At 35.9% G+C, this 14,546-nt stretch overlaps 1 protein-coding gene across 50 annotated transcripts in view; it reads left to right on the forward strand.

Annotated features, from left to right (window-relative positions):
* ABI3BP (ABI family member 3 binding protein) overlaps positions 1-14,546 on the forward strand; it is a 277,985-nt gene that overhangs the window by 257,535 nt on the left and 5,904 nt on the right. For all 50 annotated transcript variants that reach the window (XM_084991540.1, XM_084991569.1, XM_084991544.1 and 47 more), the window contains 2 exons: positions 13,239-13,318; positions 14,371-14,400. In XM_084991540.1, coding sequence (XP_084847666.1) covers positions 13,239-13,318; positions 14,371-14,400 — 110 coding nt within the window. The remainder of the gene's footprint in view (positions 1-13,238; positions 13,319-14,370; positions 14,401-14,546) is intronic.

Genomic DNA, 14,546 nt, shown 5'->3' on the forward strand with positions numbered 1-14,546 from the left:
TCTTTTTTTTTTTTTTTTGTCTTTTTTTGTTGTTGTTGTTGTTGTTGCTATTTCTTGGGCCGCTCCCACGGCATATGGAGGTTCCCAGGCTAGGGGTTGAATCGGAGCTGTAGCCACCGGCCTACGCCAGAGCCACAGCAACGCGGGATCCGAGCCGCGTCTGCAACCTACACCACAACTCATGGCAACGCCGGATCGTTAACCCACTGAGCAAGGGCAGGGACCTAACCCTCAACCTCATGGTTCCTAGTCGGATTCGTTAACCACTGCGCCACGACGGGAACTCCTATATATCAATCTTATATCCTACAAATATATCAAATGCTTTAGTCTAGCTAGCAGCTTTTTGGTGCAGTGTTTTAGGGTTTTCTATATATAATACATCACCATCTGCAAATTGAACAATTTTATTTCTTCCTTTCCAATTTCTGTGTCTTTTATTTTTTCTCTTGACTACTTGCTCCGCCTAGGACTTCCAGTGCTATGTTGAAAAGTGGTGAAAGTAGGGGTCCTTCTCTTGTTCCTGATTTTAGAGGAAAAGTTTTCAGCATTTCATCATTGAGCATGATGTTAGCTGTGGGCTTCTCATATAAGCCTTTATTATGTTGAGGTATGTTCCCTCTGTACCCAGTTTGTTGAGTTTTTATCATGAAAGAATGTTGAATTTTGTCAAATGCTTTTTCTACATATATTGAAATCATATAGATCATATAGATTTTTATCCCTCATTTTGTTAATGTGGTATATCACGTTGATTGATTTGTGGTTCTTGAACCATCTTCACATCCTCAGAATGAATCCTACTTGATCATGGCTTATGATCTTTTACTGTATTATTGAACTCAGTGTGTCAATGTTTTGTTGAGGATTTTTGCATCTATGTTTCATCAGGAATATCGGACTATAATTTTCTTTTCTTGCAGTGTCCTTGTCTGGCTTTGGTATCTTGGTAATGCTGGCCCATAATATAAATATAATATAAAATAATATAAAATAAACTCAATATAATGAGTTTGGAAGTGCCCTCCCTTCTATTTATTGAAAGAGTTTGAGAAGGATGGGTGTTAATTCTTCTTTAAATGTTTGCTGGAATTCACTAGTAAAACCATCTGGTCCTGAGCTTTTTTGTTTGATTGTTGGGAAGTTTTTGATTACTGACTCAATCTCCTTCCTAGTAATTGATCTATTCAAATTGTATATTTCTTCATGATTTAATCTTGGTAGGTTATATGTTTCTAAGAATTTTATACATTTCTTCTAGGCTATCCAATTTTGCAGGTACAATTATTCATACTAATCTCTTATGATCCTTTGTATTTCTGCAGTATCAGTATTTATTCTTTTGTTTTTTATTTTATTTCTCCCACTTTTCTTAGTAACTCTAGCTATTTGTCAGCTTTGTTTATCTTCATGAAAAAAATAGCTCTTCGCTTTGTTGATCTTTTATATTGTTTTTCTGGTCCCTATTTATTTGACTTCCACTCTAATATTTGTTCCTTCCTTCCTTAAACTAATTTTGGGTTTAGCTTATTCTTTCTTTTCTTGTTCCTTATGTAAAGTTAGGTTGTTTATTTGATATAATTCTTTTTCTAAATATAAGCATTTATTACTATTAATTTCCCTGTTAGAATTGCTTTTGAGGCATTCTATAAATTGTGTGTAATCTTTCCATTTTCATTTGGTTTAAGAATATTCTTTCGATAATTCTTGATTTTTTTCTTTGACCCATTTGTTGTTCAGTAGCATGTTTGTTTAATCTCCACATATTTGTGACTTTTCCAATTTCTTCTTTTAATTGATTTCTATTTTCTTACCATTGTGGTTTAGAAAATATATTTTATGTGATTTCAATTTTCTAAAATTTATGAAGACTTGTTTTGCAGCCCAACATACGACCTATCCTGAGGAATGTTCCATGTTCACTTGAGAAGAAAGTGTATTTTGTTGCTGTTGGATAGAATGTTCTGTATGTGTTCATTAGGTCCATCAGCTATAATATGTAGGTTAAGTATAATGTTTCCATACTAATTTTCTTTATAGATGATTTATACATTGTTGAAAGTGTGGCATTGAAGTCCCCTGCTATTATTGTAATGCTGTCTATTTCTCCAGTAGATCTATTAATACTTAGGTCCTTCTATGTTGGGTACATAAATATTTATAAATGTTATTTACATTCTCTCAATTATATGACCACTTTATCATTATATAATGACGTTCTTTGTCTCTTATCACAGTCTTTGGGTTAAAGTCAATTTTGTCTTTTATAAAAATAGGTATACCTGCTCTCTTTTGGTTTCCATTTGCATAGAATATCTTTTGCATCCCTTTATCATTCAGTTTATGTGTGTCCTTAAAACTGAAGTCAGTATCATATAGGAAGCATTAGATGGGTCTTTTTTTTTTCTTAATCCATTCAGCTACTATATGTCTTTTAACTGGAGAATTTGGTCCATTTACATTTAAAATAATTATTGGTAAGTATAGACTTATTATTGCTCTTTTGTTCATTATTTTTTGGTGGTTTTGTAATTCCTTTGTTCCTTTCTTCCTCTAGTACTCTCTTCCTTTTTGATTTGATAATTTTTGTAGTGTTAGGCTGTGATTCTCTTCTCTTTTTTGTGTGTTTATCTACTATTGGTTATTACTTAATGGTTCCCGTGACGTTTAATTCAAGCTTCATATAACATCAATTTAAACTGATAACAGATTCAAACAAATACAAAACTCTACTTTTTTATATTCTTCTCTCCGTTTTTGTCATGATTTACATTTTACACTGTATATCCATTAACAAATTATTGTAGTTGTATTGACTGTAATATTTTTGCATTTTAACTTTCATATAAGAGTTACAAGTAATTTTCCCACCACAATTTCAATATTAGAGTATTCTGAATGTAACTGTATATTTACTTTTTACCACTGAGTTTTACACTTTCATGTTTTCCTCTTCCTAATTAGTACTCTCTTGTTTCTGTTTGAAGAACTTTTTTTTTTCCATTTTTTTATTACTCAAATGAATTTATCACATCTGTAGTTGTATAATGATCATAACAATCTGATTTCACAGGATTTCCATCCCACAGCCCAAGCACATCCCCCCACCCCCCAAACTGTCTCCTCCGGAGACCGTAAGTTTTTCAATGTCTGTGAGTAAGCATCTGTTCTGCAAAGAAGTTCAGTCTGTCCTTTTTTCAGATTCCACATGTCAGTGAAAGCATTTGATGTTGGTGTCTCATTGTATGGCTGACTTCACTTAGCATGATAATCTCTAGGTCCATCCATGTTGCAAAAAATGCTGGTATTTCGTTCCTTTTGATGGCTGAGTAATATTCCATTGTGTATATGTACTACCTCTTCTGGATCCACTTCTCTGTCGATGGACATTGAGGTTGTTTCCATGTCTTGGCTATTGTAAATAGTGCTGCAATCAACATTGGAGTACATGAGTCTTTGTGAGCCATGGTTTTCTCTGGGTAGATGGCCAGGAGTGGGATTGCTGGATCAAATGGTAGTTCTATGTTTAGTTTTCTGATGCATCTCCATACTGCTTTCCACAGTGGTTGCACCAATTTACAATTCCACCAACAGTGTACTAGTGTTCCTTTTTCTCCACACCCTCTCCAGCGCTTATTGTTTGTAGACTATTTGATGCTGGCCATTCTGGCTGGTGTAAGGTGGTACCTCAGAGTGGTTTTGATTTGAAACACTTCTTGTAAGGCTAAGGTAGCAGGATGAACTCATCAACTTTTGTCTTGGAAACTCTTATCTCCTCTTCAATTCCAAAGAGAAATTTTTCTGATAATTTTTTTTATTTCAGCACTTTGAATATATCATGCCTCTACCTTCTGATCTGAAAGTTTCTGCTGAAAAATCTGTTGATGTTATTATGGGAGTTCCCCTCTACATAACAAGTTGTTTTTTTACTTGCTGCTTTTAAGATTCTCTCCTTGTTCTTAACTTTTTTAACATTTTCTTATTAAAGTATAGTTTGATTTCCAATGTTGTGCCAACTTCTGCTATTCAGAAAGTAAGCCAGTTTTATACACACACATGCACACACATATTCCTTTGCTTATATTAGCTACCATCATGGTCTACCCTAAGAGATTGGACATAGTTTCCTATGCTATATGTAGGAGTCTTTTTTGATAACTAAATTATCATTAATATGTGTCTCTTATAATTAAAGTGGGTCTCATGGTATAGAGCTCTTTGGATTCTACTTGGAACTTTCTGGCCTTCCTGGATCTGGATGTCTCTTTCTCAAGGTTAGGAAAATTTTCAGCCTTATTTCTTTTTTTTTTTTTTTTTTTTTTTGGTCTTTTTTTTGTTGTTGTTGTTGTTGCTGCTATTTCTTGGGCCGCTCCCGCGGCATATGGAGGTTTCCAGGCTAAGGGCTGAATCGGAGCTGTAGCCACCGGCCTACACCAGAGCCACAGCAACGCGGGATCCGAGCCGCGTCTGCAACCTACACCACAGCTCACGGCAACGCCGGATCGTTAACCCACTGAGCAAGGGCAGGGATCCAACCCGCAACCTCATGGTTCCTAGTCGGATTCGTTAACCACTGCACCACGACGGGAACTCCGTGCCTTATTTCTTTGAATAAGCTTTCCACTCCTTTTCTTTCTCTCTAACTCTTCTGAACTCATAATGTTCTTGGTCCATTTGATGGTACCCATTATCCCTTAAGCTATCTTTTTAGTCACTCTTCTGACTGGATTAATTTCATTACCCCATCTTCACACCCACTGACCCTTTCTTCCACTTAATCTGATCTGATATTGAACTCCTCTAATGAATTTTTCAGGTCAATTATTATATTCTTGGGCACTTATTATTTTTTTTTACCCCTTTGTTGAAATTCTCACTTTGTTTATGCATTGTTCTCCTGCCCTCAGTAAGTATCTTAGTGGCTGTTATTTTGAACTGTCTGTTATGACCATTTCATTAAGATATGTTTCTGGAGATTTTTCATACTCTTTTTTTTTTTTTGGAACATATTCCTGTTTCTTAATTTTCCTCAATTCTCTGTAATTTCTGCACATTAGATTTTTCAAAAAGCCACCTCTCCAAGTCTTAATAGAATGGTCTCAAGTGGGATATTAACCCCTTCAATCAGCCCTGCCTGATCTACATGTTTCTCAAATCTCTAAGATTGTCCAGGCAACTTTCTTAATTCTAGTGGTGCCTAGTAGTAAGGGTGTGTCAAAACTTATCAGTTTCCCAAAGGGAAGAGTCACAATCAACAACTAGAGTGGGCTGGCCATAGGTAGCAGCTGGGAAATAATGCGGTTAAGCCCCTTCCAGGGAGACACTAGGAGATGGCTATTTTTGCCTGCTGGGCCCATTACAAACTGCTTCTTTGGTTGTTAGTCCTCTGGAACTTGTGAACACAGGTCCCATTGGATCTCAGAGACAGGCAATATGGAACCCCTTCCCTTGGGTAGCAGCTACAACAGCTGAGGTGTCAGCCATTCATACAATCTCCTTCCAGGGATATACTAGTGACTTGGTTTTATTGTTGAAGCACACTGGAGAGAGAGGGTAGGGAAGGTGTATGCCAAATTTCCTGTCTCTGAGGAGGGTCACAGCCTGCCCCATATATGTGCTAAAGCCAGAAGTCTCACCCTCTGGTGTCAGCTTTTAAGGTTTGCAGATAGGGAGTTCCCATTGAGGCTCATCAGTAATGAACCTGACTGGTATCCATGAGGATGTGGGTTCAATCCCTGGCCTCTCTCAGTGGGTTAAGGATCCAGCATTGCCATGAACTGTGGTGTAGGTTACAGACATGGCTCAGATTTGGCATTCCTGTGGCTATAGTGTAGGCCAGCATCTGCAGCTCTGATTTAACCCATCCTGGGAACTTCCATATGGTACAGGTACGGCCCTAAAAAAAAAAATAGAGAAATAGAAAAAAGAAAGTGTGCAGATTAAACTTTTTCAGGAAAAGATAAGGAGGATAGGCATTTTTGCCTGTGCCCTCCATTCTAAGCTGGAGGAGGAAGGCTGCTGTATATGCAGCTGTACATTCAATCTGTCTATGGCAGGAGGAGTACTCAGGAGCCCCTTATGTCACCATCTCAGTTGACCCACCCTCATTTTCAATTATTTTAGTTATTTCTTCTCTTAATTAAATCCATATTTCTAAGCTTGACCATTTCTCCAAATTGGTCAGATAATCAAGTCATCTATTTGTTATATGTATTCATTTGTTTATGGCTACCTCTCTTGGAGCCCATCACCATCATGTTTTGTCTCTCTCCTATATTAAATCCCCCTAATTCCTACAACCTATGTCTTTCTTCTTTACTCCCTTACTTTCTGGCATTTCTTGAAAAACACGTCTTTAAGAAAGGTTATGGAAGTCCTTATGTGTCTGAAAACATTGTTGTTTTACTCTGATACTGTTTACTATATATCCTAAACACAGATTCTAGGATAAAATGAACTCTTGAAAGCATTGTTCTGTTGTTTTCTAACTTCCAGAGCTGCCAAGATGTCATAGGTCATTTTGATTCTGGATCCTTTGGATGGACCTAATTTTCTTCTCAGAAATTTTTAAGATGTTGTCTTCAGGACTCTGAATTTTTGTAGAAACTTGCCTTTCAGAAAATTACTTTAAAACTTTCTGGGATAATTTTTGACCCTACTTTCCCCCTCATCTCTATTCTGGAACCTACTAGCTAAGTATTGTATTCCCCAAAATAATATGCTAATTTCCTTATTTCTCTCATTTTTAATCTTTTTTTTCTAGTACTTGTAAAATGTCCTTATCTTCCAAACATTCTATTTAAAGTTTTATTTATTCTATACTTTCTGTTTTAAATAACTCTCTTGTCTTCTATGGAATTGTTGCATAGATAAAATCCTACGCTTATTTCCTATGTATAATCAATATCTTCTCTGAGACATTACTCTCTTTTACCTATACAGTCATAAATCTTGTGATAAAATGTGCTTTTGGGAAAGATTTTTGTTTTTAAAATATATTCTGTTTATATATTTTTTGTTTAATTAACCAAAAAATATGCCCTGTTTAGTTCTGATACTATTAATTAAACTTAGTTTGAAGTGATTTCTTCAGAACTTGTCATGTATCATAAAATGGTGGCCAAAAAAAGTAGCGTATCAGTATTTGTGGCCATGCTACAAATACAGCTAAGTTGTAAATAGCTGTGAAATAAAAAGATATGGTGATAATCTCGGCAATCAGACTTGGGCCAAAGCACAGGACTCTTTGGCAATAGCCTGGAATGTGGAATGCATTGTCCATTGAATCAAAGTCCAGATTCCTATGATTTCTTTTTTCCACTTTTAGTTCACCAGAGTGGGGTGACTTTTTCTTAATATAAAATCATCAGGCCCCTGAAATTGAAATCAATCTGTGGGAAATAATTTTATGCCAAAACACACCATGTATGTGCAATTTATTTAAATAAGCAACATGAGTGGTCATATATCAGCAATCTCTTATTGCAAAGGATAATAGCACTTTCTATCAGTTGATTAGTTTACAAAATGCTTTGATATTTGGCCTTTCACTATAAAAACCTTGCATGTTTTAATCCCCATATCACAAAGTTTGAAAGTTTGGAAAAGCAAAGACAATAAGAGTTCAATGCTTAAGAGCCTCATTGTTCTTAACTGAAAAAATAAGATTATACCTATCTCTTGGGGTTTGTGTGTGTTGTATTACTTTTTATATGTAGTATCTAATACATAGAAAGAACTCAAAATTGGTTGCCATTGTAATGCTACAATCTGTCTTCCTTATAAATTCCAGGTGTGTTGTAATGTAGTATGTCAGTATTAAAAAATCTGACTCCTTGACCCCCAGAAAGGTCTCCATTATTGCTTACTTGGTATCCTCCATATTAAATTGAGGGCTGTCATCCTGTTTTTCACTTTTTTATAAAACATTTTATGTGTGTTCTATATTCTTATTCAACTACAAACTTCCCCAAAAGGGGAATTATCTCCCAAAAGTATTTTATAATTTTGAGACTCACAGTTCTATTAGCTGACTTAAGCTAGTTTTACATTCAAAATTACTTTCCCAGTAAGGGTGCTACTGAAAGGAAATCTTAGTTTTAGGCAAACAGGAAATAGCTTCACTGTTTGAATTTAAAAGAATTTGCTCTGCTTGAATATTCTATGGGTGAAACTTGTCAAATACTGCATAGCAATTTAGTGCACAACTCTTAAGGATAGAATCAAATATAACTACAAGGGATATGGTTATTTTATGTTTTTTGTTTTTTGGGTTTTTTTTTTAATGTAAAGGATTAAGGGCCCGGCCCATATGAATCCAGTTTATAGAGGAAGAGAAGTGACTTTGTGCCCATGCTCTTCATGAGGTGATACTACCATGTCCCTACTCGTGTGGCTTCCCATAATCCACAGAAGACCTGAATTCCAGGAGATATAACCAGCAACTCCTGCAACAAAATAGTTTCATGGCTAAGTCTAGTAGTTCTCAAATGTCAGTGGGCGCAGGATTCACCTCAGGAACTTATTATAAAAATACCTACCTGGAAACCCTCAAATATGAATTCATTAACTGGAATGAAGCTAGAAATCTGCATTTTAAACAAACTTACCCCACTGCAACACTGTCATGTGATTCTGACTGATAGTTCAAACCCCACAATAAGGAACATTGCCTGCATCTGAGGCTAGACCCAGGATTGGGATAATAAAGAATAAAAAGGAATTTTTGCAATTCTCTGCTACTAGGAAATAGCTGAAACTTTCAAAGGGAATTTAGGTTCCTGGTTACTGGAATTAGAATGGGTCCTCCACATACCTCTTTCCTGTGTGTGCATTACCAATCTGCCCAGTTACTTCTATTAATTTGGAGTTTTTTGGGGATTTTTTATATTATTTTTTTAATATTCTTTTCTATATGGTTTATCATAGACTATTGAATATAGTTCCCTGTGCTATACAGTGAGATCTTGTCATTTATCCATTCTACATATAATAGCTTACATCTCCTAAACCCAACCTCACACTCCATCCCTCCCTCAACTCCCTCCCCCTTGGCAACCACAAGTCTATTCTCTATGTCTGTGAGTCTGTTTCTGTTTCAAAGTTTACTTGTATCATATTTTGCATTCCACATATAAGTGATATCATACAGGATCTTTCTCTTGCTGATTTAGTATGATAATCCCAGTTCCATCCATGTTGCTACGGATGGCATTATTTTGTTCTTTTTTATGGCTAAGCAGTATTCCTTTCCATATATGTACCACATCTTCTTTATCCAGTCATCTGTCAATGGACATTTTAGGTTGGTTCCATGTCTTGGCTGTTGTGAATAGTGTTGCTATGAACATAGGGGCATGTGCATCTTTTTTGAATTCTAGTTTGTCTGGATATATGTCCAGGAGTGGGAATGCTGGATCTCATGGTAATTCCATTTCTAGTTTTCTGAAGAACTTCCATACTGTTTTCCATAGAGGCTGCACTAATTTACATTCCTACCAACAGTGTAGGATGGTTCCCTTTTCTCTACACCCTTCCTAGCATTTTTATTTGTAGACTTTTTAATGATGGCCATTCTGACTGGCACGAGATGGTACTTTGCTGTAGTTTTGATTTGTATTTCTCTAATAATTAGCAATGTTGAGCAACTTTTCATGTGCCTATTGGTCATCTGTACTTCTTTGGAGAAATGTCTATTTAGGTCTAATGCCCATTTTCCAGTTGGGTTGTTTTTTTGTTGTTGAGTTGTATGAATTGTTTATTTTGGAAATTAAGCCTTTGGTGGTCACAACATTTGCAAATATTTTCTCCCATTCTCTGTTGTCTTTTCATTGTTTGTGGTTTCCTTTGCTGTGCAGAAGCTTGCAACTTTAATCAGGTCCTGTTTGTTTATTTATGTTTTTATTTCCATTACCTTGGGAGGCTGACCTAAGAAAACATTGGTAAGATTTATGTCAAAGAATGTTTTGCCTATGAGCCCTTCTAAGAGTTTTATGGTATCATATCTTATATTTAAGTCTTTAATCCATTTTGAATTTATTTTTCTGTATGGTATGAGGATGTGTTCTAATTTCATTGATTTACATGCAGCTAACTTTCCCAGAACCACTTACTAAAGTGACTATCTTTCCCCCATTGTATATTCTTGCCTAGTCAAAGATTAACCACAGATGTGTGGGTTTATTTCTGGGCTTTGTTTTCTGTTCCATTGATCCATCTTGTGCCAGGACCATGCCATTTTATTTACTATAGCTTTGTACTATTGCCTGCTTTGTTCTTTTTCTTTGGCAATTCTGGGTCTTTCACTGCTCCATATAAATTTTAAGATTATTTGTTCTACTTCTTTGAAAAATGTCATGGTTAATTTGATAGGGATTGCATTGAATCTGTAGACTGCTTTGGGTAGGACAGACATTTTTTTTCAGTTTTTTTTGTTTTGTTTTTTTGGTTTTTGTTTTTTTTTAGTATGACCATTTTAATAACATTACTTTTTCCAAGCCAAGAGCATGGGATATCTTTCCATTTCTTTGAATCATCTTCAGTTTCCTTACTATTTTATATTCTCATCATATACATCTTTCACCTCCTTGGTCATGTTTATTCCTAAGTATTTTATTTTGGGGTTGTGCTTTTAAAAGTTTTTTTTTTTTGCATTTCCTTTCTGGTATTTCATTGCTAGTGTAAATAAACTTATTTCTGTATGTTAATCTTGTATCCTGCTACCTTGCTAAATTCGTTTATCAGTTCTAATAGTTTTTATTTGGAGTTTTTAAGGTTTCCTATACATATTATCAAGTCATCTGCATATAATGATAATTTTTACCTCTCCCCTCCCAATTTGTATACCTTTTATTTCTTGTCTGATTGCTGTGGCTAGGACTTTCAATACTACATTGAATAGAAGAAATAAGAGTGGGCATCCTTGGGAGTTCCTGCTGTGGTGCAGTGGTTAACAAATCCGACTAGGAACCACGAGGCTGCAGGTTCGATCCCTGGCCTTGTTCGGTGGGTTAAGTATCCGGCATGGCCGTGAGCTGTGGTGTAGGTCGCAAATGCGGCTCAGATCCCACGTTGCTGTGGCTCTGGCATAGGCCAGTAGCTACAGCTCCATTTAGACCCTTAGCCCGGGAACCTCCATATGCCACAGGAGCGGCCCTAGAAAAGGCAAAAAGACAAAAAAAAAAAAAAAAAAAAAAAGTGGGCATCCTTGTTCCAGATTTTATTCAGCTTTTCACTATTATGTATTATATTGGCTGTGGCTTTGTCATAAATAGCTTTTATTATGTTATGTTCTGTCTATACCCACTTTGGTAAGAGTTTTTATCATGAATGGATGTTGTATTTTGTCAAATGCTTTTTCTGCATCTACTGAGGTGATCATGTGGTTTTTGTCTTTTATTTAGTTAATGTGGTTATGATATCAATTGATTTGCCAATGCTGAACCATCTTTTTGAACTTGGGGTAAATACCACTTGGTCACAGTGTATGATCTGTTTTATGTATTGTTGGATTTGGTTGGCTAATAACTTGAGAATGTTTGCATCTATATTCATCAAAGATATTGATTGGCCTGTAACTTTCTTTTTTGGTGGTCTTTGTCTGGTTTTGGTATTAGGGTAATTGTAGCTTCATAGACTGTCTTTTAAGAGTGTTCCCTCCTCCTCAATCTTTTGGAAGAATTTAAGCATCATTCTAAGGTTTTTGTATGTTTGGTAAAATCCACCTAGGAAGCCATCTGGTCCTGGACTTTTGAGTTTTTAAATTAGATTCTACTTCACTTCTAATGATTTGGTCAGTTGTTCTTCAGTTGATAGACTGTTATGTTTCTAGAAACCCGTCAATTTTTTCTAGGTTGTCAGATTTGTTGGCATATTAATTGTCATAGTATCCCTTTATGGGTTTTTTCTATTTCTGCAGTATCAGTTGTTAATCTCCTTTCTCATTTACTGTATAAATTCTCACTTTTCTTCTTGATGAGCCTGGCCAGAAATTTGTCAATTTTATCTTTGAAAGAACCAGCTCTTAGTTTCATTGGCTTTTTCCTATTCTTTTCTATTTTATTTCCTTTCTGATATTTATTGTATTTCCCTCCTTTTGCTGACCTTAGGTTTTGTTTGTTTTTTTTCTAATTCTCTTAAGTGGCGGGTCAGGCTGTTTGAGATTTTTCTTGTTGAGGAAGGCTTATGTCACTATGAACTTCCCCCTAAGAACTGCTTTTGTATGGTTGTGTTGTGTCATTTATGTCAAGGTATTTAATTTCCTCTTGTGATTTCATCACTGATCCACTGGTTTTTCAGTAGCATACTGTTGAGTCTCTATGTAATTGTTTTACTCTCTTTTTCTGTGACTGATTTCCAGTTTCATACCATTGTGGTCAGAAAAGATGCTTGAGATAATTTCTATACTCAGGTTTGTTGAGGCTGGTTTTGTTCCCTAGTGTGTGGTCAACCTGGGGAATATTCATGTGCAATTAAAAACAATGTGTGTGTTGGGGGGGCCATGTTTACATGTAATGTTCTGAAACTATCAAGTCCAAGTGTTCCATTTTATCATTTAGCGTATCTGCTACCTTTTAAATTTTCTATCTGGAAGATTTGTCCATTTATGTCAGTGGGGTGTTAAAGTCTATTGTACTCTGTCAACTTCTCTCTTTGTTAGTATTTGTGTCTTTGAGTGCTGACAAGTATAAATTCCTCTTGTATTGTTTTTATCATTATATAATGCCCTTCATCTTTGTGACTTTTAAAATTTATTTCATCTGATGAGTACTGCAACTCCCACTTTGTCTTTTCCTTTTGCATGAAATTTTTTCCCATCCCCTCACAGTTTCAATCTATTTTCTTTGCCCTAAATTAGGGGGTATCTTACAGGAAGTATATTGTAGGCTTTTTTTTTTTTTCTTAACCCAATCTGCCACTCTGTCTTTCGATTGAAGCATTAGGTTCACTGACATTTATGGTAATTATTGATACGTATTTATTACCATTTTAGATGTTAGGAGTTTTTAAAAGACAACTGTCTTTTAAAAAATTAACTTAATCCTTTTCTTCTAGAAAACAATTAGATAAGCAGTTTGGAAAGTAAAATTAAAGACTTTTTTCTTTCTTGAAGCTGCTTCTAGAATACATGTCCATTCACCATTAAGATGATTTCAAAACAGAATCAGAAGGAACATCAGTATGACAAGAAAATGTTTCCTACCCCTGAATAATACATTTGGTTTTTTTCTCCTACACAGCTATGAATTCCAGGTGAAACCCAAAAACCCACTTGGTGAAGGCCCAGCCAGCAACACAGTGGCCTTCAGTACTGAATCAGGTAACCATATCAACAGTGATTATATCTTAGCAAGGATATAAAGCACCAAAAGGCTTCACACAGCTTGTTAGGAACCCAGCTAAACACTGGGTAAAGCATTTCTTGAATTTCAAAAAAAAAAAAAAAAATCATTTGAAAAAGCAAACTAACAAAGGTACCTTTAAGGAAACACCACTTAGGTTCTTCCTCACTTATCTTCATGTCAGAAAAAAAGGCAGGAGTTCCCGTCGTGGCGCAGTGGTTAACGAATCCGACTAGGAACCATGAGGTTGAAGGTTCGGTCCCTGCCCTTGCTCAGTGGGTTAACGATCCGGCGTTGCCATGAGCTGTGGTGTAGGTTGCAGACGCGGCTCGGATCCTGAGCTGCTGTGGCTCTGGCGTAGGCCGGTGGCTACAGCTCCGATTCGACCCCTAGCCTGGGAACCTCCATATGCCGCAGGAGTGGCCCAAAGAAATAGCAAAAAGAAAAAAAAAAAAAAAAAAAAAAAAAAGGCCTATCAGTTTAAAAGAAAAAAGCACATAGTCAATCTCTCAAAAATAGTGAATGAATGCTCCTCCCTGCCTAGAATATCAGACATACTGTGCTGCAATATCCAGAAAGGGAATTCATTTCATATTTTTTATGATAAACAGCTGCGAAATTTTCTAATTTGGCCTAAGCTCCAATTCCTTAATGAGATACATCTGTACTTACAGCATTAGTGTGTAATTTTTACACTAACTGCAGTTCATGGGATCTTGGTGATTTTACCATTAACAGTTCTTTAGGAAACTAAAAGATGGAAGTTTTTCAAATGAAAGTAAAGTCTAGAACAGCAATAGACTACTCAAGTCACATATAGAAGATACAGCTGAGTACGAGACACAGGAGATTCTCCAATGGAGAACAATTCCCAAAACAAAATACACAAGTTTCAAATTTGAACTTTAACAAGAGTGCACTGTTTTTCAGGATACTTAGCAAGTATAAGCACCCATCTTCTTTATTGTACCGTAGAACACTGGGCCTTACCTAATAACTTCTGACTCTTGTGTTTGCTATTTCTTCTCAGCTGACCCAAGAGTGAGTGAGCCAGTTTCTGGTAAGTACCTATCTTAAGAACACAACTATATCCTTCTTCTTGCAAGGATTCAACTAACCAGGTATGGTAGAATTTCAGTCATGATTTCATTTTAGTCCATTTAGCCTTCTTAGAATATCAATCTGGTGTGAATGCTTACCTAAAAC

The sequence above is a fragment of the Sus scrofa genome, chromosome 13 (assembly GCF_054392235.1).
Source record: "Sus scrofa isolate SSC_HxYL_T2T_F1_AM1 chromosome 13, Sscrofa_HxYL_maternal_Yorkshire_Landrace_v2.0, whole genome shotgun sequence".
NCBI classification, from domain to species: Eukaryota; Metazoa; Chordata; class Mammalia; order Artiodactyla; family Suidae; genus Sus; species Sus scrofa.